At 39.0% G+C, this 27,224-nt stretch overlaps 1 protein-coding gene across 2 annotated transcripts in view; it reads right to left on the bottom strand.

The window, feature by feature from the left end:
- pitpnab (phosphatidylinositol transfer protein, alpha b) overlaps positions 1–27,224 on the bottom strand; it is a 68,841-nt gene that overhangs the window by 26,401 nt on the left and 15,216 nt on the right. For both annotated transcript variants that reach the window (XM_028806721.2, XM_028806722.2), the window contains exon 2: positions 7,270–7,300. In XM_028806721.2, coding sequence (XP_028662554.1) covers positions 7,270–7,300 — 31 coding nt within the window. The remainder of the gene's footprint in view (positions 1–7,269; positions 7,301–27,224) is intronic.

The following is a 27,224-nucleotide window of genomic DNA, read 5'->3' as shown; positions in this document are numbered from 1 at the left end:
TATGAGCTGTCAGATATACACAAAAACTATAAAATATGGCCAAGAGACAAAGTTAAAATAATTAAACTAAATACTATAAAAAATAAGTATATCCCTTAAAATTAACGTATTAAAATGCTAAGAAAAGGGAATGCATGGACATCAGAAGATCACCCTAGAGGTTCTTCACAGGGATGCTGTGCCACCCCGGGCCAAGAGGTGGTGCTGCAACTAATGGTCACATCTTTTTCTTCCTCCACAGTACAAAGAAACCTCCCAGCGAGGGCAACCGACTCCGCCTCTTCCAGTCCCTCAGCTATTAAAACATGACTGTTCGGAAGGAGGCATCAAGTCTGAGCAGAATGACTAAAGCAAAGGAACTCCATGACTTTCCAAAAGGCAGACAAAAAAGTCACTTTATTCTCGTGGCAACAGTTTTGTTTCCTTTTTATCATGCATTTGTTAATCATTGGACAGGGAATTAAATGGGGATGGCCGGATTGTTGTCCCAAAAATTCTCTTTCATCTCTCAGATGACCAATCTACATGCTGAAAACAAATATTTTTGTGTATGGAAGTCCATGTGTTACAGTGAACATGAAGTTGAGATAAAAGGAAGGCTTCAAACATAGTAAATCCTAATTTCCTTCATTGTTCTGATTTGCTTGTGTTGCACTGTAGTGTATTTTGCCAAATTTTGCTTTTATTTCTTAAAATCCTGTAAGGAAAACTTTTTACTAATAGCACTCAACTAAAATTTGATATGTAGTAGAGATGGCTTTATTTTAAACAGGAGGCAAATGTTTGGCTACAATCTTTCACCTGTGCTTGAAAAGAACAGTTGTCAAACATTAAAATTAAGAAGTCATTTGGGATAAAGATTTGCAGTTTCATGCTTATGCACTTACTTGCTTATGTGGTATTATCATTTAGTAAAACTTTATTTTATATATATATATATATATATAAACAAAATTGAAAAGAAAAGATCTCACAACAGATGATTCCTAAAGTGTGAAATGCAATATAACATGTGAACATATCACAGATGGCAGCAAACCTTTTTAGTGATGTGGTACGGCACAGTGTGTACTTGGTGACACAAGGGGGAAGCACTCTTGTCTCACACGAAATAGGGCTTTATTGTGTTTTGTCTTCAGCTGCTTTCTGTGCCAAGCTTGCATGTTCTCCTTGTGTTCACATATTGCTTTCCCAATGCAGGTGGTGACTATAATTCCCTGGAGCATGTGCAAGTATGTCTTGAGATAGATAAGCATCTCATTCAGGGTTGGTTCCAGCCTTGATTATATTGCTGTAGGAATAAGTTCAGGTTCCTAGAAACACTGGCCCGTTGTATTATGTCAGTCTGTCATTTTCTAACCTGCTTAGTTCTGAACAGGGTCACGAATGGAGCTGGGGCCTATCCCAGCTGGCATAGGGCACAAGACAGGAACAATCCCTGGACATGGCACCAGTCCATTGCAGAGTGAACACACAAACACACACCTCTCAACCAAACACTAGGGCCAATGTAGAATCACAAATCCACCTAACCTGCATGCCTTTGGACAGTGGGAGAAAACCGGAGTATCCAGAGTATGGAAATAAATGGCTGGACATTGCAAATCAATACACTACAGGTTCCCATGTCTTGTATTGCTATTCAAAAACTGAATTATTAAAAACTAAATTTGTGGAAATAGCTGCATGTATTCTAGCACAGAAAGGCTTCTTTTTGAAGGCAGATTAGAAGCTTCATTAAAAACCAAAGGGTCTACTGTAAAGCAAAGCAGAGAAACAAGTTAAATGTGAGAAAGTAAAAGAACTTATATGAGACAGGGTATGAAAACAACCTAGTGGGTTTGGAGACAGAAACAAGTCAGAACCTGAGAAGTGTATTGTACTAATTTTTCAGTCCTGCTCATGGTCACTCCTAACAGAGTCCCATCCTGTTTTTGCCTGCTCCCACCTGCATTCCTATTTTCCACAATAAAACACAAAGGAATTGGGAACATAGCCTAAGTGGATTCTTGAAATGGCAAAAATCTGCAAGTTGGGAAAAAAGAAAGCGATACTCTAACCAGTTACCACTATAGCGCATCATGGAACCTGTTACCAAAAAGTATACAGTCTGTTAAGGTACCCTTTGGCACTAATTGAATAGGGGGACTGTACTGAATTCACTACATTTGCCTACCTCTTAAACATATGGTTAGACTGTGGCTAGTTGCTGGAGTCTCTGGGCACAGAGTTAGGAGGACAACAGTGAACTGGGTAAAAGGCGACAGTCAGTTTGGGGACAAAAGGTGTGTATAAGTCATCTTCAGTTTCATTTGCACCATTTACCTATCAATAACCTGCAAATCTATTTCAGAACATTGATAGGAACAGTTATAGTGGCTATACATCAAACTTTACTGACCTGCAGGACAGGTCAGAAACATGAACCTGTCCAGCCATTTTTTATGGGGAGAGCAGGTGGCAATGAAGAGAACATAGCTGAAATCAAAATTCCCAGGATTTCCAAAATCCCTCTAAGTGCCACAAGGTCCTTTAGCTACTCCTGCTGGAACCTGTTGAGGGTTCAGAAACCCAAAATAAAGATTCAGCTTCACCTCTGTTAGCCTAAGTTTTCTGATTCCCAAAATAATTTGGTGCAGCCAGCTGGCAGCCTTGACAGTGCAGCGGAAGAAGTACAAGCCTCTGAGCTGGACAGCTTCCATCGCTACTTGTCACTGATTTGCACTTTGCGGAGGCAGAAAAACTGTCAGTAGAGTGCAGAGAGGAAAAGAGGACAGGAGTATGGTCTAGAAATTAGTCTCATGGAGTACTGAGGGCAATTGCTAAGGCTGTGTCATTAACAGTTGAAGGGAGTCTGGCACAGGCACTATATAAATGCAAACAGTGAGAGGAAGAGTGAACAGCTCAAAGCAAGAAAGCATTGCTTTTAATCTGGGAGCTCCACATAGGGTCAATTTGGGAATGGCAGGGAGCTGTGACCCAGGTGACTAACCTTCCCTTGGTCCCCTCTAAACCTTTCCCGGAAGGATGGCAACCAAAATTTATTTTTAGATTTGTCAACCATGAACTTAAGTCTGCTGTGGATAAAGCAGGAAGTCAATTCTATTTTTAGAGCATCTGCTCACCACATCATCCTTCATCCGATTCAGCAAGGAAGGCAGCAGGGGAAAAAAAAAACGAGAGGAGTGGCTGAAGAAATACAGTCAAACTGAGAGGCAAAAGGAGGAGAGGAGGAAGAGATGTGATGGGAGAGAGTTAAGCAGATGGAGAGATAATGGTAAGCAGGAAGAGAATTGGCAGGGGGTAGGAGGAGGAGGAGGAGGAGAAGAAATGTCTTCTAATGATATAGGGCCACTAGCAACCATTCCAAAACACTCTCAAATATTTCCGGGCAAAGAGTAAGTCACCAAGAGGGCATATTAGAAAATATCACTGGGCAAACCATATCCTGCACAGAAGGCACATCACATGATTATACTGGGTAGGCATTGCCCAAAAGTAGTGCACATCACAAAATGACACTGACCAGGTCATGTCTCTCTATCAGGGCATATCACAGAATGACAATGAAGATGTACTGTTCCGCCTGTAGGGCGTATCACAATGACACCAGACAGGCAGTGTCTCTCCAGTAGGGCACATCACATAGTCACACTGGGTAGGCACCATGTAATGAGTACGGCACATCTTTTAAAAAAATCCTTAAGGAGTGGAAATAAAAATGGCAAAATAGAGCTAACCTACAGATCTTTGGATAAAGGAGAATAAGAAGAACATTAAAATCATAGAAATTAGTCTAATGCAACAGTAAAATAAATGAATAAGATCTTTTTTGTTCTACACAAGGCTCTGTGCCACATCGTCATGTGTCTGTACTTTAATGGGCAACTTCCATGTAAATATCCCATTCAAGGCTAAGCTGGTTTAATCAGCAATTATTGCAAGGGAAGTTGTTTCTGAGCTACTTTGTGCCAGTGGACAGTTAGCTAAGAAATCCTAATAGCCAATATTTCAGAACTCACGTCTACTCAAAAACAGGTAGATTATTAAGTATGTCAGATGAGACTTGCTGCATACAAGTAAAATCAGATAAGTGGTCCAGCTACATTTTAAGCAGGCATATATCTGGCTCATTCATTCATACAGACTGACTGAACATACCAAATCTGCCTGCTTTGCAAACAAAAAGACTCAATACTAAGCTTTGTTCACTAGACCCTCTATTGTATTCTGGGTGGACAGTTTGCTCTTAACAGTTTATAAAATCATATATATTAAGTTGTGAAAATTCAAATACGGTGATTATTTTCTGACTTACTAGTTACTTGTATACAGCTTTTTTTGCTTTGTAAAGTTTGCATATGGTGCCAGTGATGAGTACCCATCAATCATGAACATCATTATAAAGAAAAAAATATTTTCCCCGTAAATCAACAAAATATGACACAAAAAATACAAAACATAAAATATGCAGTGACAGACACACATCCCTAAATTTAAGTAATGTTAATTAAAGGTGTGACAGCATCAAGGCGGATTGGTGGCTCTGTAGCTCAGCATCTGTACGGGTATCTGGAAGGCTGCCATTTCAAATCTTGTTACTACTAGAAGGGATCCTTGAGCAAGACCCTTAACCTGAAAATTGTTTTAATAGCACTGACCCTGCACTCTGATCCACATGCAAAAAGACAATTTCTCCTCGGAGATTAATAAAGTATATCAAATCAAAATCATGTGCACGTCAGGACCAGAATGCAGGTCCTCCTATAAGGCACCACATCCTTCCTTGCTCTACCCTTCCTGGGACAACGGCGTACCATATTTCATATGAAAAGGTTTTCGACTAGGGTTGACAAAATTAAAATGTCATAACAGTTCAAACTTTTTTTTCCCTAAAGAAGCAAGTTAAACATAACTCAGTCTGGTCAATTTTCTATCCTGCTTATCTGTTTTAAATTATGATGGGGTGCCAGTGCTTACCCTGGTAACACCAGACGGAAAACAGCCCTGGGTTGGCGGACAGTCCACTGGAGGGCACACTCACTCATACACTCAGGCTTCGCCAATACTCAGTAAATGTAGGGCCCCTGCTCAATGTAATCACGGAGGTGTAGAAGGACCCATTGAAATATCCACAAAGACAACATACAATATCAAGCCATTGCAGTGTTCAGGGCAGGACTGAAACCAAGACCTCTGAAGCTGTTAGGCAGTAGCACTAAACACTATATGATGGTGCCACCAATAATAATAATAATTTCAAGGTAAACTGGGATATGTTTTGTATAGCAATATACATTGTTGGCAAGTCTCTTGCTAACCTTAAGCCTAATATGAATTGCTTTGCAGAGTAATCAGAGTTTTACATCCTTACTTGGCCCTTTTATTATTTGCAGGCAAAATGGGCATTTTTTTGAGTAACAATCATAGGGTTTAACATTGTTTTAGGCAGGGCCTCTCAATTGCATTCAAGGAAAATCAGTGTAGTTTGTCAATTGACTGTTCATAAAATAAATGGTTTTCTGAAGCAACCACAATATTTTTGTTCTGTTCATGAACTGGCAGAGAAACTTTTAAGCAAAAACTGGGAGTGACATATTAAAAAAACAAAAAAAAAAATTATTTATATATATATATATATATATATATATATATATATATATATATATTATATATATATATAAGTGAAATGAAACCAAGGCCCATTAAAAAAGACAATTAATTGTGGCAGAGATAACAATAGGATCAAAACTGAAAGTACAGGCAAGAAAAAAAAGAGTACAATGATAATCTTTGAACATTTCAGCGGTTTTGCATTCGCAGAATGTCGCAAAGTCATCCTTTTGCATCGATTCTGCATGGGTCCTGAACTCTGGAGGCCATGCCACCCTAGAACGCCACAAAATGGACCTAATGATGGAAATAAACACTGCTGACATTTGAGGACCCAAAATCTTACCAAAACATGACAATTTTACTTCAATGGCAACCCCAAATTGCTTTATAAGGGTCATAGTGAATTCACTTTCTTGAAATAATCCCAGAGGACACTCTCCACCAAAAAGAACAAGATAGCAATGGGGGCACGAGTCCTCCAAAATAAAAAGAAAAGTTGACAAGAGTAGTAGTAACAAAATCTGTGATCTGAACAATAGCATAAGGTTCACTGAAGAAAGAACTGACATTTAGTGTTAGGAGCTCCTCAGCCATGTCCCACAACATTTACCAAAAGTGATGTTCAGTTTGACAGATAGACTTATAAAATTTCACTGGTCTGCAAAAAAAATATTTCTTCTACTTCTTAATTCCATTAATTCCTCTATTACTTCTTAATAGAGCAGCTCTTTATTAAGTTTTTTTACACAGATTTCATATATGAAATCAGAACTAAGCTAGCACGTCAGGTTTTTGAAATACACATCATTGACATTTTGACACTTTTGAATATCAATATATCAACACGATATCTGGAATTTGGACTATGTCCCACAAAAATTGTTTTGATGTGTTTATTCTGAAAACAAACCAGAAGACAATACCAGAGACACGTTAAAATTATATTTATGTCAATTTACCTCAATATAAAAGTGAGGTCAGCGTGCCCAAAAATGTTGGAGGCACTCGCCTTTGCACTTGTACTGCACATCTGTCTCTTTGCAAGAGCCAACAGTAGTCACCCATCATACTCTGAGTGAATTTTCCCCAATATTAGTTTTCCATCACCTTTATATCTTGATGAAATGTTTCCCCGTGCTCATCTCTGACATCGCTTAGATTTGGTGGAAAAAAGTCGAGACGAGAATGTAAAAAATGTGTCTTCAGTGACATTCGGGCTCCCGTAAGCTAATATACTTTCAGCATATGCTCCACAAGCTCAGTATAATTCTCTGCTCTGTGCTTTTCAAGAAAAGTCTGTACAACCTGCATGAATGAGGGTGCTGATTCAGTTGGCTTCGGTTTCTTTTTGAACTCATCGTCAAGCATCAGTTCACAGATTTCAGGGCCAACAAAAACACCTTCCTTAATTTTGGCTTCACTTTTCTCGAGACCAAACTTATTTCTTAAATGCTGAAATGCATCGTCTTTACTGTCCTGTCACCCTAATTGTCCAAGACCTGGAACATCATATCTAAAAAACAGGACGTGCTGGATGAATACAGTTTTCAGATTTGGAGTCAGCAAGTGAAATTTGTTAAAATACAGATGAAAGAATCCCAGTAGCAAAATGCTTGTTGACCAGTGAAATCAAACAAACTTAACTGGACTTACCTCCTCCACGGATATTGGCAGAATCACCCGGCTGGGGAAAAAAAGAAAAAAAAAAAAAAGAAAATATTAGGATTGAACAAACATGATGGCTTGCTACAGATTATTTTTACTTAACAGAAGAACTACAAGATGCCTATTCAAAGTAAACTAAAATTGCCAATTAAGTTGTATTTTTGCACTCTTTTTGATGATGATTTTAGGTATGGACGCTCTATTTATAGATGGGTTGTTTTTTCTTGGTCCATTTTTTGCTTTTCTCAGATGACAGGATCATTTTTGAGAATGTGCTCTGCCCACATACAATACCTTAGAAGTGGATGTCCACACTGCCTACAATCAAATATCAGTATATTTAATTCAATGGAATATGCAATAGATACACTTTTGAAATTCTCTTTCATTTTGTGGACACCTACATTCTTCACAATCTCACCCGTGTCTCTCCAGGCGAGTCATGCTTGAGGTCTTTTCATATCATTGAGCCAGTGAGTCCAAGCACAACAAGCTGGCATGCTCACACAATGAAGGAGTCCAAGAGTGAGAATATACTGTATATTAATACAATAACATTTGATGATATCAGATAAAGAGTCAGTCCTTATGAGGTGTTTTACATCAGGCAGAAATGCTTTAAAATTTGATCAGTCAAAGAGAGAGAAAATTCTGGGAGTAAGAAATGAAACAGGACTCCGGTCCATTACAAATTAAATTCAGGCATGCCACACAGCCATAAAATCTGAGGAATTAAAAAAAAAAACAAAAAAAAAAAAAAACAAAAACTATACTATTTGGAGTTAATACCTGATAGGATTTAACTGCTTAACGTGAAATCTATTATGGTAACTTGCACTACGTTGTTAGTATGTTCCGTCTTCTCAGTCAACAGGAAGAATACCAATCCACTTATCACAGTGGGGAAAAGGGTGTTATATTTTACTTAAAATTACAGAAAAAAAAAAACAAACTATATACTCACTAAGCTAATTTTTAAAAACACTATACTAAAATACTGGGTAGGTCCTCCTTTTGCTCTCGGAATGCCACAGGTCTTCTTGCTATAGACTCCACAAAATGTTGGAAGCATTCCTTTGAGATTCTGGTCCATGTTGAGGCCGTGGCATTCAAGTGATAATTGATTGGTACTAAGAGGTAAAACGTATACCAAGGAAACATTCCTCACACCATTACACCACCACAAGCCCGGACTGTTGACACAAGGCAGATTGAGTGCATGGTTTCATGTTATTGGTACATCTATGTGCTTCAGCAGAAACTGAGATTCATCAGACCAGGCTACATTTTTCTAGTGTTCAACTAACTAACTAGCTAGCTAGCTAGACACTTTATTAATCCCAAGGGGAAATTCACATACTCCAGCAGCAGCATACTGATAAAAAACAATATTAAAAGAGTGATAAAAATGCAGGTATAACATAACAGACAATAACTTTGTATAATATTAACGTTTACCCCCCAGGGTGGAATTGAAGAGTCGCTTAGTGTGGGGGAGGAACGATCTCCTCAGTCTGTCAGTGGAGCAAGACATTGACAGCAGTCTGTCGCTGAAGCTGTTCCACTGTCTGGAGAGGATACTGTTTAGTGGATGCAGTGGATTCTCCATGATTGACAGGAGTCTGCTCAGCGCCCGCCGCTCTGCCACAGATGTCAAAATTTCCAGCTCCATGCCTACAATAGAGCCTGCCTTCCTCACCAGTTTGTCCAGGCGTGAGGCGTCCTTCTTAATGCTGCCTCCCCAGCACACCACCGTGTAGAAGAGGGTGCTCGCCACAACTGTCTGATAGAACATCTGCAGCATCTTATTGCAGATGTTGAAGGATGCCAGTCTTCTAAGAAAGTATAGCCGGCTCTGTCCTCTCTTGCCCAGAGCATCAGTATTGCCAGTCCAGTCTAATTTATCATCCAGCTGCACTCCAGGTATTTATAGGTCTGTACCCTCTGCACACAGTCCACCTCTGATGATCACGGGGGTCCATGAGGGGCCTGGTCCTCCTAAAATCCACCACTAGCTCCTTGTTCAGTTTTGGTGAGCCTGCACCCACTGCAGTCTCAGTTTTCTGTTCTGGGCCGACAGGAGGGAGCCCAATGCGATTTTCTGCTGTTGGACCCCATCTGCCTCAAGGTTTGATGTGTTGTGCATTCTGAGATGCTCTTTTACTCACCGCAGTTATACAGAGAGTTTATCCGAGTTAGTGTAGCCTGTGTCAGTTCAAACCAGGCTGGTCATTCTCCTCTGACCACTCTCATTAACAAGGTGATTCTGTCTACAGAAAGGCAGCTCACTGGATGTTTTTTGTTTTTCAAACCATTCTGACTAAACTCTAGAGACTGTTGTATGAAAATCTCAGGGGATCCGCAGTTACAGAAATCTCAAACCAGCCTGTCTGGCACCAACAATAATGCTGGGGTCAAAATCACTGAGATCACGGTCGTTTTTCTTTTTAAACAGATTCTGGTGTTTAATGTGAACATTACCTCAAGTTCCTGACCTGTTATCTGCATGATTTTATGCACTGCATAGCTCTAACATGATTGACTAATTCATTCCATGGATAAGCAGATGTACAGGTGTTGCTAATAATTTGCTCAGTGAATGTACATATTTAAAAATTGTTTAAAAGTATGGCAGGCATCCGTTAATGTTTTACTTAGCTAATTAAATAAGCTGACCTCTGAGAATTGTTAGGATGCCTCAAGATCTATAAATGCTTACTTCACACTGAATCCTCTCATCTCTTGTTCTCTGGATGAGTGGAATACAGAATGTCGATCAGTGCACTGTGTGACCGCACGATTGTAATTCATTTGTTGTAATGCAATTTATAAAGCAAACCCAAAAATATAAAACAATATGAAAACATCAGTAATATTCCAAATGTACACAGGCAGAAAATAGGCCTGACCTTTGTACTCATGACCATGGAGTGGTAAAAGGCACGAGCCATACTAACTAAATTATAAGACCTTCGTTTTGATACTTTCTATTATTAGGTGCAAAAGCAAAAAAAACAAATAGTGCTTTTCTTTGTTTAGATAAAATGCACATTATATTGGATTTTGCTTCTGTTTTCTTCATTTCATGGTTTATTACAAACTGGACAGCTCTATGACTCCTTTGGCTTTTCACTGAGTAATGTATACATTTTGACTCTCTGCTCTATAACATACTAACGCTGGTGAAGTCTTTTATTTCGATATTGAAATTCAAATTTCTATACTGGGAATATACCCACATTTGTGTACTATGTTGAAATGATGAATTTCTGGAGCACCCATAACAAAACCTTAAAAGTGCAGCCGTATGCAATAAAATCAGTGATGTTCTAATCTGTCGTACCAAGTTGAAACTGAAAATTCAGTCTTGTATTTAAACCTCATTTATGTAGTAGTCTGCAATAGACAGTCATTGTGTCCAGCTCTGACTGTTTTCACTGCAGCTGGGATAGGCACCTGCCTCCCATGACACGGAGTTGGATTAGGAGGGCTTGAAAATGTTACGTTATACAGTATGCGATAGTGGAGTGGCAAGAACTGGAGCACCAAAGGCTAAGACAGTGTGGGCAGCGACTTGAGAGCTATTTATTGTGACAATTAGCCTGACCAGAAGTTAAATGGGATCAAAGAAGCATTGATTAGCTTTGTTATTTAATTAACACATGTCAGAAACTAGGCTTAACATGCAGAATCCTTAATGTGCAATTCTAGCCTGGTAGCTACCAGTACAAATGTTACAAAAATCCAATAGCTCCAAGCTCACACTTCAGTAATGATTTTTAATACATTAATTGGGTGAGGTATAAAGATTTGATTTAATTTCTGTTGAAATGATATTAACTGCATTTTATGGGATTAGAATATCTTTGAAAACTAAGTTCTGCCTCCTTTAACTATTTTCTAATACATTACACCATCCAACTTTAAAACAAAGAACACAGTTACATTTAAATGTTGCCGATAAAAAGGTATCACATTGTTAGATTATTTCAGGAGGGCCATTCTGAGCCTGTCTGGCCAAATTCCAGTTGGCAGTTGAACTAACTTAGGGTAGGAAAAACCCACCCAGACACAGGGAGAATGTGCAAACTCCACACATCGTCAGGCCTCGATATTAAACTCATTATGTGTAATGTGTCAATTTGGATTTGTATGTATCATACATGTTCTTGTTGATTTTGTTAAATCGGAGGGTTTATTTTTTATGACTTTTTGTCTCTGTTGCTGGTATCCTAAGACAAGGGTCCATCCTGACATCAGCATTCCCGAGTCTTGCCCATGGCTATTAATGCCATTTAGATATTCTAGTGTTTCAATTAATTCCTCTTTACCAGTGGATTCTTCTCTTTGGATACATATATTAGCTTTCTTTTTAGCTTGGATTGCCTTTTTAGGCAACTTCTTTTTGTTTGTTCGAATAATTTCGTTATATTCCTTCATGTCTTAAATCTTCATTTATAAAGAATGCACATTGCCTTTTTGGAGGATCAGCCTCAAGAACCATGAACCACCCAATCTCACTGAGATTGCACAGGTGGTGAACCAGCTGAGGGGGGCTGTAGGGATATGTGGTATCCGGGGTGAACTTCTCCAGGCTGGTGGTAAGGCTGTCCTCCTGGCATTGCAAGTAATCTTTGCTTCCATTTGGGAGACTGGCATCATCCCAACTGACTGGAAAACGGAACTTGTAGTCCCTATCTGGAAAGGGAAGGGTGATCGCCTGGATTGCAGCAACTACACGGGGATAACACTGCTCTTGGTGCCGGGTAATGTCCTTGCTAGGGTCGTCCTCAATAGGATCCATGATCACTTGCTCACCTACCAGCGACTGGAACAGTCTGGTTTTACGCCTAAGAATCTACCATTGACCGCATCCTGGCAATGAGGGTTCCCATGGAGCGCAAACGCAAACATCAGCACAGTTTCTTTGCAGCCTCTGTCGATTTTCACAAAGCGTTCAACTCAGTTGATCGAGCTAACCTGTGGGACATCCTGAGGATTCGCGGGAACCCCTCGAGGTTGCTGGATATCATGGCCGGCCTGTACACTGGTACTGTGAGTGCTATGCAGAGTGGAAGCAGGACCTCTGTGTTTTTCCCAGTTGATGCTGGGGTGTGTTCTTGCTCCTACTCTGTTCAATGCTTGTATGGACTGGATGTTGGGCAAGGTCGTGGGGTCCAGCGGCAGTGGGGCATCTATTGGTGAAGAAAGGTTCACAGATCTTGACTTTGCTGACGATGCTGTAATCTTCGCAGAGTCAATGGAGGCTCTGATCAGGGCGCTCAAGAGACTGAGCGAGGAGTCTGAGTGTCTGGGCTTGCGAGTGTCCTGGATAAAAACCAAGATCCAGGCCTTTAATGACCTCTTGGGCACAGCCTTTGGCAGTGTGTCTGTTTGTGGAGAGAGTGTTGGCCTTGTTGAGAGGCTTACTTACCTTGGCAGTGACATTCATGTCTCTGGTGACTCTTCCTATGAAGTCAGTAGACGGATTGGGAGAGCATGGGGGTTGGGGCAGGTATAGGGGTCATGAAGTCGCTAGAAAGGGGTGTGTGGCACTCCCGATATCTATGCAAAAGGACGAAGGTCCAGGGGCCTCATGTATAACGCTGTGCGTGGAACTCACACTATAACATGGCGTAAGCACAAAAGCAGGAATGTGCGTACGCACAGAAAGATCCAGATGCAGGAATCTGTACGTACGCAAACTTTCACGTTCTTCCACTACATAAATCCCGATCAGCATGAAAAGTAACGTACGTGCACGCGCCTTCTGTCCTGCCCCAACTCCTCCCAGAATTACGCCTCTTTGAATATGCAAATCAATATAAATAGCCTTCTGTGAAAAGGCAATGGGAAAAGCACGGGGGGGGAAATATAAGAATTTCAGCGAATACCAAGTGGAAGCAAAGGAAAAACGTACTATTTGTTGGTTTAAACAGTGGTATAATCAACAAAAGGAAGTTGATCGAGTGACAGAGTGTTGGAGAAACTCGAAGGCTCAAATTCACAAAGTCGCACAGTGCCCGAAATAAAAAAGAAATCACATATCAAAGTCGCCGTGAAAAGGCGAGTCATAGCCCACCGTCTGAGTGTCACATGAAAGCTTATTAGGGTACAGACAAAAAAAATAGGCACACAGTGGGAAAAATGCACGAAATGTCAACTTTAATCGCCACACAATCAGCTATATAGACGTGAAGCCATCTGTAAGCTTAAAACACCGATTCTTCAAAACTTTTAAGGAACATTGAAATATCTTCGTAGTACATGTTTAATTATTATATCCATCTAACCTTCCAGTGTCGCGTCAGCACCAGCAAGAATACAACGCAATGCAGGAACAATCCTTGAACTAGCTAGCGCTGCGGCACCGTGTCCTTACATGTTTAATTATTAACAATAAAGATTATTTAAATGAAGTTAGTTTTATCTGTATAATATAATCAACATATTTTGCTGCATTTCATCTTAAAAATGATATCGTCATCATATGTAAATATGCGCTTCATAAAGTGGCACAGGTTGTGCAATATTATAACTGTAGTGCAAGTTTACAGTGAGGTGATTGTACTTATAAGTAAACAGTTCTACAAGGAACACTTGATGGACTGATTGAGTGCGTTTATAGTTGTTGGGATGAAACTTTTTCTAAACCGCAAAGTCTGTACAGGGAAGTCTCTGAAGCATTTGCCTTGGCTCAGGCAGCGTCTGCTTCATGCTGTGTACCGATAATTCTCTTTCCGATCAGCTGCTGCTTTGATTCCCCACTCAGATACAGTGATATAAAAACTCCGAGTGGTACAGTGAGAGTAATATGGAAAAAGATGATCTGCTGTGGCAACCCTTAACAGGAGCAGCTGAAAGAAGAACAAGATGCAGTGAGAGTTACAACGCTAAAGCAGTTATGGTATTTGGAATACTATGGCTATTCCCTGGACCATTATATTGCTGCAGGTTAATTACAATCAGATGCATTACACTAATAAACAATATGCAGTTAGTTTCAGTGTATTTATAAAGCCGCGTCAGGAATGTGGAGCTAAGAAAGAAAGGGTGACCACACAGGAACAGTAGCACTGCTTTGACGCTGGATGCCACCAGTCTGCAAAACCGAGCGGAGAAATTGCGTAAGCCAAGGTATGAGTTACCGTGGAAATGTGCGTGGCTTTACGCCAAGTTTAGGTTTTATACATCGCGATTTGAGCGTGGAAACGTTCGTACGCAACATTTCTGTACGTACACACCGTTTATACATGAGGCCCCAGGTCTTTAGAGTCCTGGTGCTTCCTGTCTTGCTTTATGGTTGCGAGAAATGGACACTATCCAGTGACCTGAGACGAAGACTGGACTCCTTTGTTACTGTGTCTCTCCAGAAAATCCTTGGGTACATCGGTTTGACTTGGTGTCGAATGAGCGGTTGCTCATGGAGTCCCAAATGAGGCATATTACCTGCATTGTGAGGGAGCATCAGTTACAGCACTACGGCCATGTGGTGCGTTTCCCCGAGGGTGATCCGGCTCGTAAGATCCTCATTGTTGGGGACCAGAATGGCTGGACCAGGCCAAGGAGTCGCCCACGTAACACCTGGCTGCAGCAGATAGAGGGTCATTTCTGGAGGGTGGGACTGAACCTCATGTCTGCCTGGGGGATTGCAAACCGGGATCCCAACTTGTTTTGTTGTGTAGTGGGTGCGGCAACATAGTTGGTGCATGCTCCCCAACTTGACTGACTTGATTGCCTTTTTGGTTGCAAGCCAAAGTTTTGACAGCTGCTCTTCCATGTTTGGTTATTTCTAATATTTCTTGGGACTCTTTTATAATTGTTTTCAACTTTAAAAGCCAGCTTTCCACTTTAGGCCTGATAACATAGGAGTTGGGGGTTGGTGATATCTGTGTTTATTCTGGTTTGCCCAGTGAAGGACTTGGCCTGCTTTTACAGGTCCTTTAATAGGGCTCAAACCTTTTTCCACCATGTTTGAGACTCGCAACACTATGTTGCAGCAGCAGGTGCCTTCTGCAACATGTACAGCCCATGATAGAATCTGCTTATCTTTGCTCATATAGCAAAATAAGAAATTATAGAGTACTGTATGTTAATGGATACAACTGAATTCTTCAAAATACCAAAAGAAAGTATTAGTAGTGCTCCTCATTTTATAGTATGCCAGACTTTTTACTGTAGCAAAACAAACAGAAACTTTAGAGTTGAATTCCTTCCTTAAGGTCGCAATGAGACTTGTATATTAAAGTGGCATCTTCAAAATAGAGTTGTACCTGTGCACCTCAGAAACCAATATTCTGTAGTGTGTATGGGGATATGGCAGACATGCACATGCAATACCCTTATACCTTAAAGGAAGAACTTGCTACATAAATATAATGAATTATTATTACTATTATGGATGACAATCAGGTTGTCTATTGTCATACAGCACGGAGGAGCATCTAATTCACAGGCTCGATCAGGGTATGTACCGCGTTTCCCTGAAAATAAGACCTACTCCGAAAATAAGCCCTAGCATGATTTTCAGGCTGCTCTGTAATATAAGCCCTAGTCAAGATCATCAGCTGAAAAGTAAGGCGCCTAAGGCCAGGTTTATACTTCACGCGATGCAATGCGTGTGCCCGAAACATCCATTAAATTCCCAGGACACCTTGTCACAATATCTCTAAAAAGGATGTTTAATGATTACCTCCATCAGTCCAGGGATGCGCTCAGTGCAGCAGGATTGGCGCAAGACAGAAACAAAATCCCTGGACGGGGCATCAGCTCATCACAAGGTAAACACAAGCACACACACACACACACACACACACTGGCGTCATTGTAGCTTCACCAAATCAACAAACCTTCATGTCTTTGGATGGAAAACTGAGCACACTGTGGAAACCCACCTGGAAAACATGCAAACTCCAGGCAGGGATCACAAGGAACGTGACTCCCTGCGAGACAGCAGCGCTACCACTCTGCCATCGTGCCACCCCATATGTGTAACTATTAACAGTATTCATTATTTAAACAAAGTTAATGATTTATCTGTAAAATGTAACACACATATTTTAATGCATTTCATTATGAAAGGTTAAAGCCGAAATTTTTACTTCAATCACAAAATAGACATTTTCATTATGTCCTTATTTTTTTTCCTCTGTGGCTCGAATACGCCACCATACATTCTGATGGTATTGTAAAGGTGCAAAAAAATAAATAAATAAAAAAGATGGCACAGAAGATGGTATGTGAGATTTTAAAAATGTATCATGTCATTACTTTGCAAAATATGCGACGCTTGAATATAAAAAGCACCACGAATGCATTTGTATGTCTGCATTTTGTTTCACCACATTGAACCATTCATCAAACATTGAAGCATGCACCTCGATCCTGGAGGATCCTAAAAGTACTGGAATTCAGGGTTCGAGTGTGGAGAGTTATGACGATATTCCAGAAGACAACGACATGACTGTATTTGGATAAATGTGTATTGTTGTACATGAATATATACAAGATATCCCCTGAAAATAAGCCCTAGTGCATTTTTTGGAGCAAAAATTAATATAAGACCTGGTCTTATTTTCGGGGAAACACAGTAATAACTAACCAGGGCGAGGGGGGCACTGTCACTAACAGTCTCTTCTCCTTCTCTCCAGATGGTATCGAGAAACTGCCCAGTGAGGGCACTTAGCCCTGCTCCTTCCAGTTCATCAGCTACAAGTAACCTGGAAGGGAGGAACCATTAGCGACCAGAGTGACCTGCTGGATGGAGCTACTTTGATTCAGCCAAATCCATTTTTCTTACATTTGTGCCTACAGGCCAGAAGAATAACACCAAGAGGTGATGCTTTTTGTTGGACGTTTCTGTTGATTAAATGGGACAATTTGGTTGCCATCCCAGCTTTTACCTTTGTGCATCCAGTCAATCCTCCACCTAGCCACACTATTCATATACCAACTTTATAGTGGCAGCTTTGATTCTGGATCCAAGAATAGTCTGAACTCTCCTATAGTGGCCGGGTCAGTTTCTGACTGAGAACATTTGAGTGAAAGCAGCAAGACAATCATTCAGTAAGGAAGAGAAGTCGCGAGAGCAGCCAGGCAGTAAATTAAGACTGCGTGTGACTGAAAATGTGACTGATTCACCCCTTTCTTTAAACTTAAAATGTCAAAGGCCTTTTTTTGACATGATATTGTTTATAGCATTACCAAGACATTAGACACTCAGTAATGGTTCTTCATTCATTCTTTCATTATCCCAATATGGGTTTGCTTGGGATCAAAGCAGCAAAGAAACCACCAACATTGGATTGGAAAGGACAAAAAAAGGAAATTCATCTAACTATTCTTTTACTGCACTTGTTAATATGAATTAAAAAACATAGGACAAACATGAACAAGTGAGAGGATTCTCAAAGTGGTGAGTCATAGAGTGAAAACAAAAAGCTAAACATACATCAACTGGGACACTGCACTAGCATTAGTCATGGCTGGAGCTATCATAATGTGGCGCCAAGATCAGTTTTAATAATAAGTACGTATTTTAACATTTTATTAAAAAGCATTGAAAGGAGCCATGAATGATGACAATAATAATTTAAAAACTTCATTGATATGATAATTTCACTCAACCCTGTAATTATTTCATTCTGCGTATCCATTTCATTACAGTCAATGCACCATGCTGCTCCCCATTGCTTTTATAATTGCAGACTGCCATTGCGTTATTCTTCCACCGTCTTTACATGAGAACATACCCTAAGTCGGAAGATACTAAAAGTCTTTACAATTTAATGTACAACCTTTGCATTGATTGCCATTCTTCTTAGTACATTCAAGTAAAAGTTTTAGGGAGATTCTCACTAGGAACTTAGATATTTGATTTCTTACTGATCCGTATTGCTGAATTTTTTTTAAATACTCTTAAAATAATAAGTCTTTCGTGCAATGGTTTTATGTCTTGTAAATATCATATTGGTAGGTGATCGCAGTCTGCTCCAGAGACTACTCCTTAGCATTCATGGCTTTTTATACTGGCTGCAGTTCTTCTTGATGAGGCATTCTGAAAAACACATCTTGCAAAATAACTGGTTGACTGTTGTGGAGCACACATACTGTAAAAATGAACTGTTGTATGTGTCTCTACGAAACCTACTTTTACGTGAATCATGTAGTTAGCTTTTGTTAATTCACAGTTTTCAATTACTTGTAAAATTAATATTACACGATTTACTTGTCAGGCAGGTCTGTGTAACTGGCTTTTTAATGGTTTACAATTAATAGTTTAAATCTACATAAGCCTTGTTTTTTCAATAAACCCATAGCATACTGTCACCTTTTATCATGATCTATAAAAGCTCTTTTCTTTCATATAAACGCATATATTTGCCTTTATGTTATTACTATATTCCCCCTTTAAAATATAATCATTTAAATTAACACTCAGTCCAAATACTGTATTTTTGGAACTTTATTCTTTATACTTTTATTAATGTTCAACTGTGGCAATCTGCATGAAGGTTTCATTTTATAAGATATATGGCGCCTTTCCATGGTGAGAGAAGCTTGTGTACGTTTCACTGGCATTCCATAAATTTGACACACAGGCAACCTTCAGTGAAATCTCGTATCTTCTAAACTCTATATGGTGCTAATAGGACATGCAAACAGAAAATACCCCAAAAAAACACAGCAGTAGACATCAAGGGTCATATCTGAAGGCAACTACAGATAAAAACAAAAGGGTTTATATTAAAAAGGCAGTACAACCAGGTAACTTAAACCATACAGCAGAAACTTGAAAATGGTGTCATTAAAGGCATTTATCTTGGTGTAGCCTTCAATAGACTGCCATCCTGTCCACAACTAGTTCCCTGTCTTGTGCCCATTGCTGCTCTGCTTTTTTCCCTCATCTCTTTACAGGATAAAGAGGATTTAATAAACAAAAATGAATGGATGAGTAAAGATACTGTAATTAAATTTTAATACAGTTTTGCAGCACCATGCTCTATACATTCAAGTGCCAGTACTAATCAACCTTTAAAATACTTCTTACAGTTCATTTCAAAATGTTTTGGCTGAAATGCTGTATAGGAGGACATTTTCAATAAGTGGATTGATTATGCTGGATTTTTTTTGCCAGCAGTTAAATAATTTTAATAATTTGGTGCTCATTTCTGTGCAACAGCACAGTGACCATTTAGTATATGTGGAATACAATTCATTTAAGTGAAACTCTGCACGACAGCATTTCTTAAAATGTTTTGGACCAAGGACCACTTTGTTAAAATCAAAAACATGGAGGATAAACTATGGCCAACAGCCACACATTACCATAAATTCCACATTACAATTACCACTTTCTTTTTTTTTCCTACGTGTACTCATGTAAAAAATACTGTAACGACTGGAGATGAAAAGAAGAAGAGCTGGCGCACAGACTCAAATAATGAGTTGTTAGGCCTATTTATTGGAAACCACCTCATTAATTTAAGTACTGGCAGTAATCACGCTGTTATTTACGCACATGGAAGGTGCCCTAAGAAAGACAACAAAAAGCCCGTCATGAGTAGAACTTGGTCAAACTTGCACTGATCCTCAGTCTTTTTCTGTGTTGCAGGCTACTTGTAATTCTCATACTGCTACTATATGAACAACCATGCTGGCTTGTTGGTTTTTCCCTCCAGAGGTCTCTGCCTCTCACCACCTGGTGTCTTCTTTCAGGTCTGGGTGACATACCTGGTCTCTATTTCAATCTTTTGCCTACTAGGTGCTCGGTTTGGCCCACTTGAAAAAGTGTGCATATTCCAACCTTGCTGGGGTTAACTTTTAAAGTCCAGATTTCAGCAAATGACCCATAATAAAGGCTTGAAGACAGTGTTACAGGAAACAGACTTAGAAAATTAATACATTTTTTATTTGATATATTTTATTAATTATCCAAGGGGAAATTGCTTCTTCATACTGGTGAGGCCTCATCTAGAGTACTGAGTACTGTCAGTTTTGGTCTCCAGGCTACAAAAAAAAAAAAAAAAAAAAAAAAAAAAAAAAAAAAAGGCATAGCACTTTCAGAAAAAGCCAGAGAAGAGCGACTAGGCCGATTCCAGGGCTACAGGGGATGAATTACGAGGAAAGATTAAAAGAGCCAAGCCTTTTCAGTTTAGGCAAAAAAAGATTAACAGGAGACATGATTGAAGTGTTTAAAATTCTAAAGAGAATTAGTGCAGTGGATTGAGACTGTTATTTAAAATGAGTTCATCAAGAACATGGGGAAACAGTTGGAAATATGTTAAGGTATATTTTGCACAAACATTAGGATGTTTTTCTTTACACAGAGAACAAGCTATCCAATGACATGATAAACAGTAGGACTTTAGGGGCCTCCAAAACTAGACTTGGTTATTTTGCAAGAATTAGGTAGATAGGACTGGCAAGCTTTATTGGGCTGAATGGCGCGTTCTGGTCTAAATCTTACTAATATTATAATGGTCAGAGTGTAGGGTCAGCCATTGCACAGCACCCTGGAGCAATTTTCAGGTTTAGGGTCTTGCTCAAGCATCCCTTCTGGCCTTAACGGGATTTGATCTGGCAACCCTCTAGATACCAGCACAGATCCTATGCCTTAGAGCAGTGCCATTGATGAAGGTTACAGTGCATTAGAATTCATAGCAAGGAGAAATGTTGCAATACCCTGAAGAACAAAAGGATCCAAGGAGAAGATTAGATTTTTTGCTTCTGCACCATTGCCAGTGTAATTCTCACTATCTTGGTAGCTATACACCTGTACTTATATGCAAATACTCCTTTTTATCATTGGTGTTTAGGTCAGCTAGTCTCCGTCACTTTACTTGCTCCATAGGAGTCATGGAATTGGTTTTCCTTTCCTCCATTATCAGATTGCCATATACAATATATTGTTAGGGCTCTTTGTGTTACTGCTTATTTAACTAGATATTTTGTGTACCTCTGAAAATATTGTATAGTTGCAAACTTTTCAGTTTCTCTGTTACTGCATGTTTCATTTTTGTAAGTGTCCGAATCAATTACCAAGTGAACAGTCCTATAAAAGAGTAAAATAATGTTGGAAGAGCATCAAGCTTTTCAATGCAATTGTAAAGATGCACAAAGTGAACTTCAGGATGGGAGTTAAACGGTGTGCAGCCTGAAAGTGTGAGGGCATTTCTATGATTTGCCGGTTGTACAAGCTGTGATGGGTTGGCTAGTTCCAGGACTCAAGGCAGCCATTCTGCAGTGCATTTGCTGAGGGGACAACAAGCATAAGGCTTAGAACAAATCAGGAAAGAATAGGGCAAGACAAGGGCACAGTAAGGGCATGGCAGAGTAGGAAAGAAAATGGAGTCTGGACAGCAGAAAACCTTGAGCTCCACAGAATCCTACAGTGACAAGGTGACACTGCAGCAGTAAGCTGGCAGAGAAGAGTAACTGTATAAATCAATGCAGGGAGCCTCTGATACTTTAATTATTTTACAGGTTTTATCAGGGCAGGATCAAGTTGCAATCATTTTGAAATTTCCTCAAATCCGGTTACAGCTGAACATCCCCAGGAGCTTCATGCCTGTGAGGTGTTACAGTTCATCAAATCAATGTCTGAGGCAGCACTTAGGGTGTTTGTTTCCTAAAGAGTGGGAACGTCTGTTCACATTCAGTGAATGTATGACACCCCCTTCTCCCCACCCCAAGACTGGATGCCCACTGTAGGAAGAAATATCACAATGCAACCAGTAGAAAATTGCACCAGCACGTCTTCAGTATATGCACGTTACATTGGAAGGAGTCTGAATTTGAAACGTTCATAGCCTTTGGGTCTGTGGAAAGCTCACAAAGGCAAAGGAGTACTGTAGGTCTGTACTCAGTGGGTTTTGTTCACTTGATAAATGAAAAGCAGAAAAATCTCACATTGACTTGGATTTGGCTTTAGTATGGTTGTGTTAAGGAGTGATGTGGTCTTACAGTACATCACGTCCAACAAAGTGAATTTAAGCCCATTTCAAAGATAACAGGACTGAACAGCTTACAAATGGCTCCTGCCTTGCTCTCTTGCCATTTACATTTCTTGATTATACATAAGTCTTATGCCAACTTACAAAAAATGTTGGCACAATTTGGCAGATTCAGTATATTTAGTTAGAATGACTGAGGCATAGAGTTGGTTGACCCCTCTTTCTTTAAAACAGACAGTCTGCTAAAGCTGGTATCCACTGACAAGTGTCTGGCTGGAGCATTAAATCATAGAAGGCTGTAAAATCCAGAAATTTAGAAAGACTTTCTGGATCTGCTGCAGACAGACAGACTTTGAGAATAAGGTGGGAAAAAAAAATGCAGCGAAACTTGGAAGCAGTGGAAATGGAGAGAAGGTTCTTTTTGGATGGAATAGGGTTGCCAGTCATAACAGTTTGACCTGGAATATCCTCAGATGGAAGAACCATGTTGTTCATGACCTCAGAGAGCCACATGGGCTGATGAAATAGAGAAGGTTTGTTTAGAAGGCCCTCTCAAATCGCACTAGCCTGAATAGGACGGTCAGAAAATGGCTTAACATAGCTTCAAACATTGTTTCACAAGGCAAAGAATGGCTCTTAAAATACTAAGGCGTGGGGTGGCTTAGACTGGAGAACGCAACTTCTCACTGGGTGCAGTTTTGTTCATTATTGTATTACAGAAGGTCATTAAAGACCTTGTGCAGTTTTAAGTTATAACTTTAGTTGTATGCATGATAAAATCATTCTGGAAAGAACATTGTGAAGTGTGATTCATTTATTTCATCTTAGTTTAATAATGCATTTGTAATAATTCAATAATTATTAAGTCACACATTCATTTATTAACTTAAGAATTGCGATTGCCCCATGACTTTAGTTGAGGAGAAAGTAAACTGTACCCTGTAGTTGGCCAATCTAAAAATCAGTCATTGCAGTCCAAAGATAATTTAGAACCCATTACAGGAAAAATGCACTACATAACTAAACTGTGTACTTTAGATGAGTTGCGCACTAGAAGAACTCATGTGATTCAGGGTATTACTGAATTTCAATTACATGGATTACATCGACTGCATTTGTAGAACTTCAGAATCACATCACGGTTTGTATATATGATGATGGTGGTGGACATGCTGAAAATTCACAATATTAAGAATACACTTAAAGTGTAATAAATTCTTGCACTTGTATACATTAATTTGTAGAAAGCGTTTAGTTATGATTATTTAAAACTGTGCAACAACTTTATAATATCCCTAGGTTATCTTTTATATCTTTAATGTAAAATACAAGAAAGTGTGGTTACTTTATACTGATCTTTTTATTGATGCTCCTGCCTTTTATTTAATACAGCAGATGAGAGTATAAATTCCAGTCCACTGTAAAAATGAAACTTGATATTTAAAGCCAATTTTAACTAAAACACTAGCACTTATGGTTAATGTGGCCACGATATTTAATTTGTTTATAAAAATTAATCCAACAAATGATGTGGTCTAGTATTTAAGCAAATGAGCGGTGAATTACAGGTGTGACAATATGATCTCCACATGTGACGAGACTTAACTGTGACCTGGAGGACGTCATTTAAAATTATCAGGACTGCACTTTTAGCAGTAAAGAAACCATCAGACTTTTGTGATCTGCAAGTTAGTTTGTATAAAAATATCAGATAAATTAATCTATACTTGTAAATGTAAAAAGGGCAAACAGTCTGATGAGAAGAGTCTTTTAAGGAAAATGGACATTAAAACATCCTTTATACATGGGATGCCACTCCTATAAACTTGGCTGTAGTCCTTTTAGCGAGACGAAAATAACCAACATTTTCAATGGATCGGAAATGTATGTTTTATGACATAAAGAGGATATCTTTCAGAATTATTTTTTCTTCTTATATCCCAAAGAGGTGCGTCCTAATTTGAATGGTGAATTTACGTTGGCTTTTTATAAGTTAGCAAGTATGAGGATGAAGGATGAAATGATTGTTGAAGGACGCCCCCCCCCCCAACCACTAAAAGCTCCAAGGCTATTTAAGATTCAATACAACAAGAAGTTCGCAATGCAATACCAGTAATCACCAACACGAATGGAGAAGAAATCATTGACCATAAAAATATAATGCACACATTTAGAGATTATTATAAATCCTTATATTCTACTGAGTTCAAAGAAGACAACACACAATCTAATGCATTTCTGGATACATTACAGGCACCACAAATAGATGCTTTAAGTGCTAAGGAACTGGATAAACCTCTGACGCCAACAGAATTACTAGATGCTATAAAGTCACTTCAAAGCTGGAAATCAGCAGGCCCTGATGGTTACTCCGTAGAGTTTTATAAGAAATTCACCACTCAGCTAGCTCCCCTCTTATTGGCAACATTTACAGAAGCTAGAGACAACCAAAAACTACCTCAAACATTTCGTCAAGCATTAATCACCGTCTTTCCTAAACAAAATAAGGACTTGTTACAATGTGCATCATTCGGACCAATTTCACTCCTGAATAATGATGTTAAGATACTCTCAAAAATTCTAGCTAGAAGGATATAAAAAGTGCTGCCCTCGGTAATATCACAGGATCAAACTGGATTTATTATAGGCCGACACCTAGCTTCCAATCTCCAACGTTTGTTTAATGTTATATATTCACCAGCAAAATCAAACACCCCAGTGATATTACTATCATTAGACGCAGAAAAAGCATTTGATATGATTGAATGGAACTACCTTTTCACTGCATTGGAGAAATTTGGGTTTGGCCCGAATATTTGTGCATGGATCAAACTACTGTATACCAATCCAGAAGCTTCAGTTTGTATTAACAACATTTGCTCAGACTACTTTACTAGAACGTGGTACCAGACAAGGATGTCCCTTGTCACCACTGCTGTTTGCAATCGCCATTGAACCACTGGCGGTTCACTGTCGAAATTCTTATCAGATAAAAGGGGATTATCATAGAAGGACTGGAACAGAACATTTCTCTATATGCAGATGATATGGTTTTATATATATCAGACCCAGAAAACATTGTGCCTGCAGTTCTAACAGCACTAACAGAATTTCAAAAGATATCTGGTCTCAGAATTAATCTGAATAAAAGTATACTCTTTCCAGTGAATTCACAAGCATATAATATTAGATTGGACACCCTAACTTTTACCATAGCAGATCAGTTTAAATACCTAGGGGTAAATATCACAAGTAAACATAAAGCTCTTTATCAACAAAATTTTTCCGTCTGTATGGAAAAAATTAAGCAAGACTTGCATAGATGGTCAACCCTTCATCTAACTCTAGTCAGAAGAATTAACATTGTTAAGATGAATATCCTTCCTAAACTTTTTTTATTTCAAAACATTCCAATATATATCAATAAATCATTTTTTAAGCAATTAGATTCAACAATAACCTCATTCATTTGGAACTCAAAACACCCACATATCTGAAGAGCGACCCTACAAAGACCTCAGGCAGAAGGTGGCAAGGCTTTACCTAATTTTCAGTTTTATTACTGGGCAGCAAACATACAAGCCATAAAAACCTGGACACAAAAAAAAATGAACATACACAGGCTTGGCTCACAATAGAAGTAAAATCCTGTAGTACTTCTTTATACTCCCTGCTCTGCGCTCCAATAAATGCAAGTTATCGCAAATATACTAATAACTCAATTGTGCTTTACTCATTCAGAATATGGAACCAACTTAGAAAGCATTTTAAGATGGAAAATCTTTTATCCGTGGCACCTCTGCAAGAGAGCCACCTCTTTCAACCCTCGCAAACATATCCAGTTTTTAATACCTGGAAAAGTTTTGGGATTAAAATGCTCAGAGATCTTTATATAGACAACATATTTGCATCTTTTGAACAATTACGTTCCAAATTCAACCTCCCAGCTACACATTTCTTTCACTATCTTCAAATTAGAAATTTTGTTAAACAGAAACTGCCCGATTTTCCTCACCTCATAACCTCCACCATGCTGGAAAAAATACTGCTCAATTTTTCCAGGAATTAAACACCATTTCCGCATTATATAAAATCTTATTAGAGTCCCTACCTTTCAAAGACCCAAGAGGACATTGGGAAGAAGATCTCTTAATCAATAAATCAGAAAAGGAGTGGAAGGTAGCAAAGCAGAGAATTCACTTGAGCTCCATATGCACAAAACATAGAATTATTCAAATGAAAATTATATAATCGAGCTCATCTGTCTCGCTTAAAACTGTCCAAAATGTTTCCAGGGCAAGATCCAACCTGCGAACGCTGCAACCAAGCTCCTGCCTCACTGGGTCACATGTTTTGGGCCTGCACCAAACTAACATCATTTTGGACCAAAATTTTTAAGTGCCTTTCAGACAGCCTTGGGGTCACAACCCCTCCTAACCCATTAACCGCTGTGTTCGGTGTTCTTCCAGACGGACTTGGAAGTGGAGAAGGACAAGCAAACGGTGATTGCATTCACTACACTTTTGGCACGCAGACTTATTCTGTTAAACTGGAAGAATCCTAACTCTCCTCTGATAAGTCAGTGGGAAACCGATGTTTTATATTATTTGAAATTGGAAAAAATCAAATTCTCAGTTAGAGGATCTGTACAGAACTTTTTCAAAACCTGGCAGGATCTAATCAATATTATTTTAGAATAAGAGAAATATCTATTACCGCATTTATTTTCCTTCTCCATTTTTTATATACCTATATATATATTTCTACCTTTCTTTTGTTTATTGTTGCCTTATTAAAAAGCCCTAAGCAATTCTCCTTTGGCTAAGCTCTCCTTCTCAGGGGTGGGGTTTGATTTGTCTTCAATTTTCCTTTTTTTTTGTTATAAATTGATCTATTTGTATGGAATGATTACAATAAAATTAATAATTAAAAAAAAAAAAAAAAAAAGATTCAATACAACTTTTGAGAATATCATGAGCAGTTCTCAGA

This window comes from Erpetoichthys calabaricus, chromosome 8 (genome assembly GCF_900747795.2).
Source record: "Erpetoichthys calabaricus chromosome 8, fErpCal1.3, whole genome shotgun sequence".
NCBI lineage: Eukaryota > Metazoa > Chordata > Cladistia > Polypteriformes > Polypteridae > Erpetoichthys > Erpetoichthys calabaricus.
This window is presented reverse-complemented; position numbering and strand designations above follow the sequence as displayed.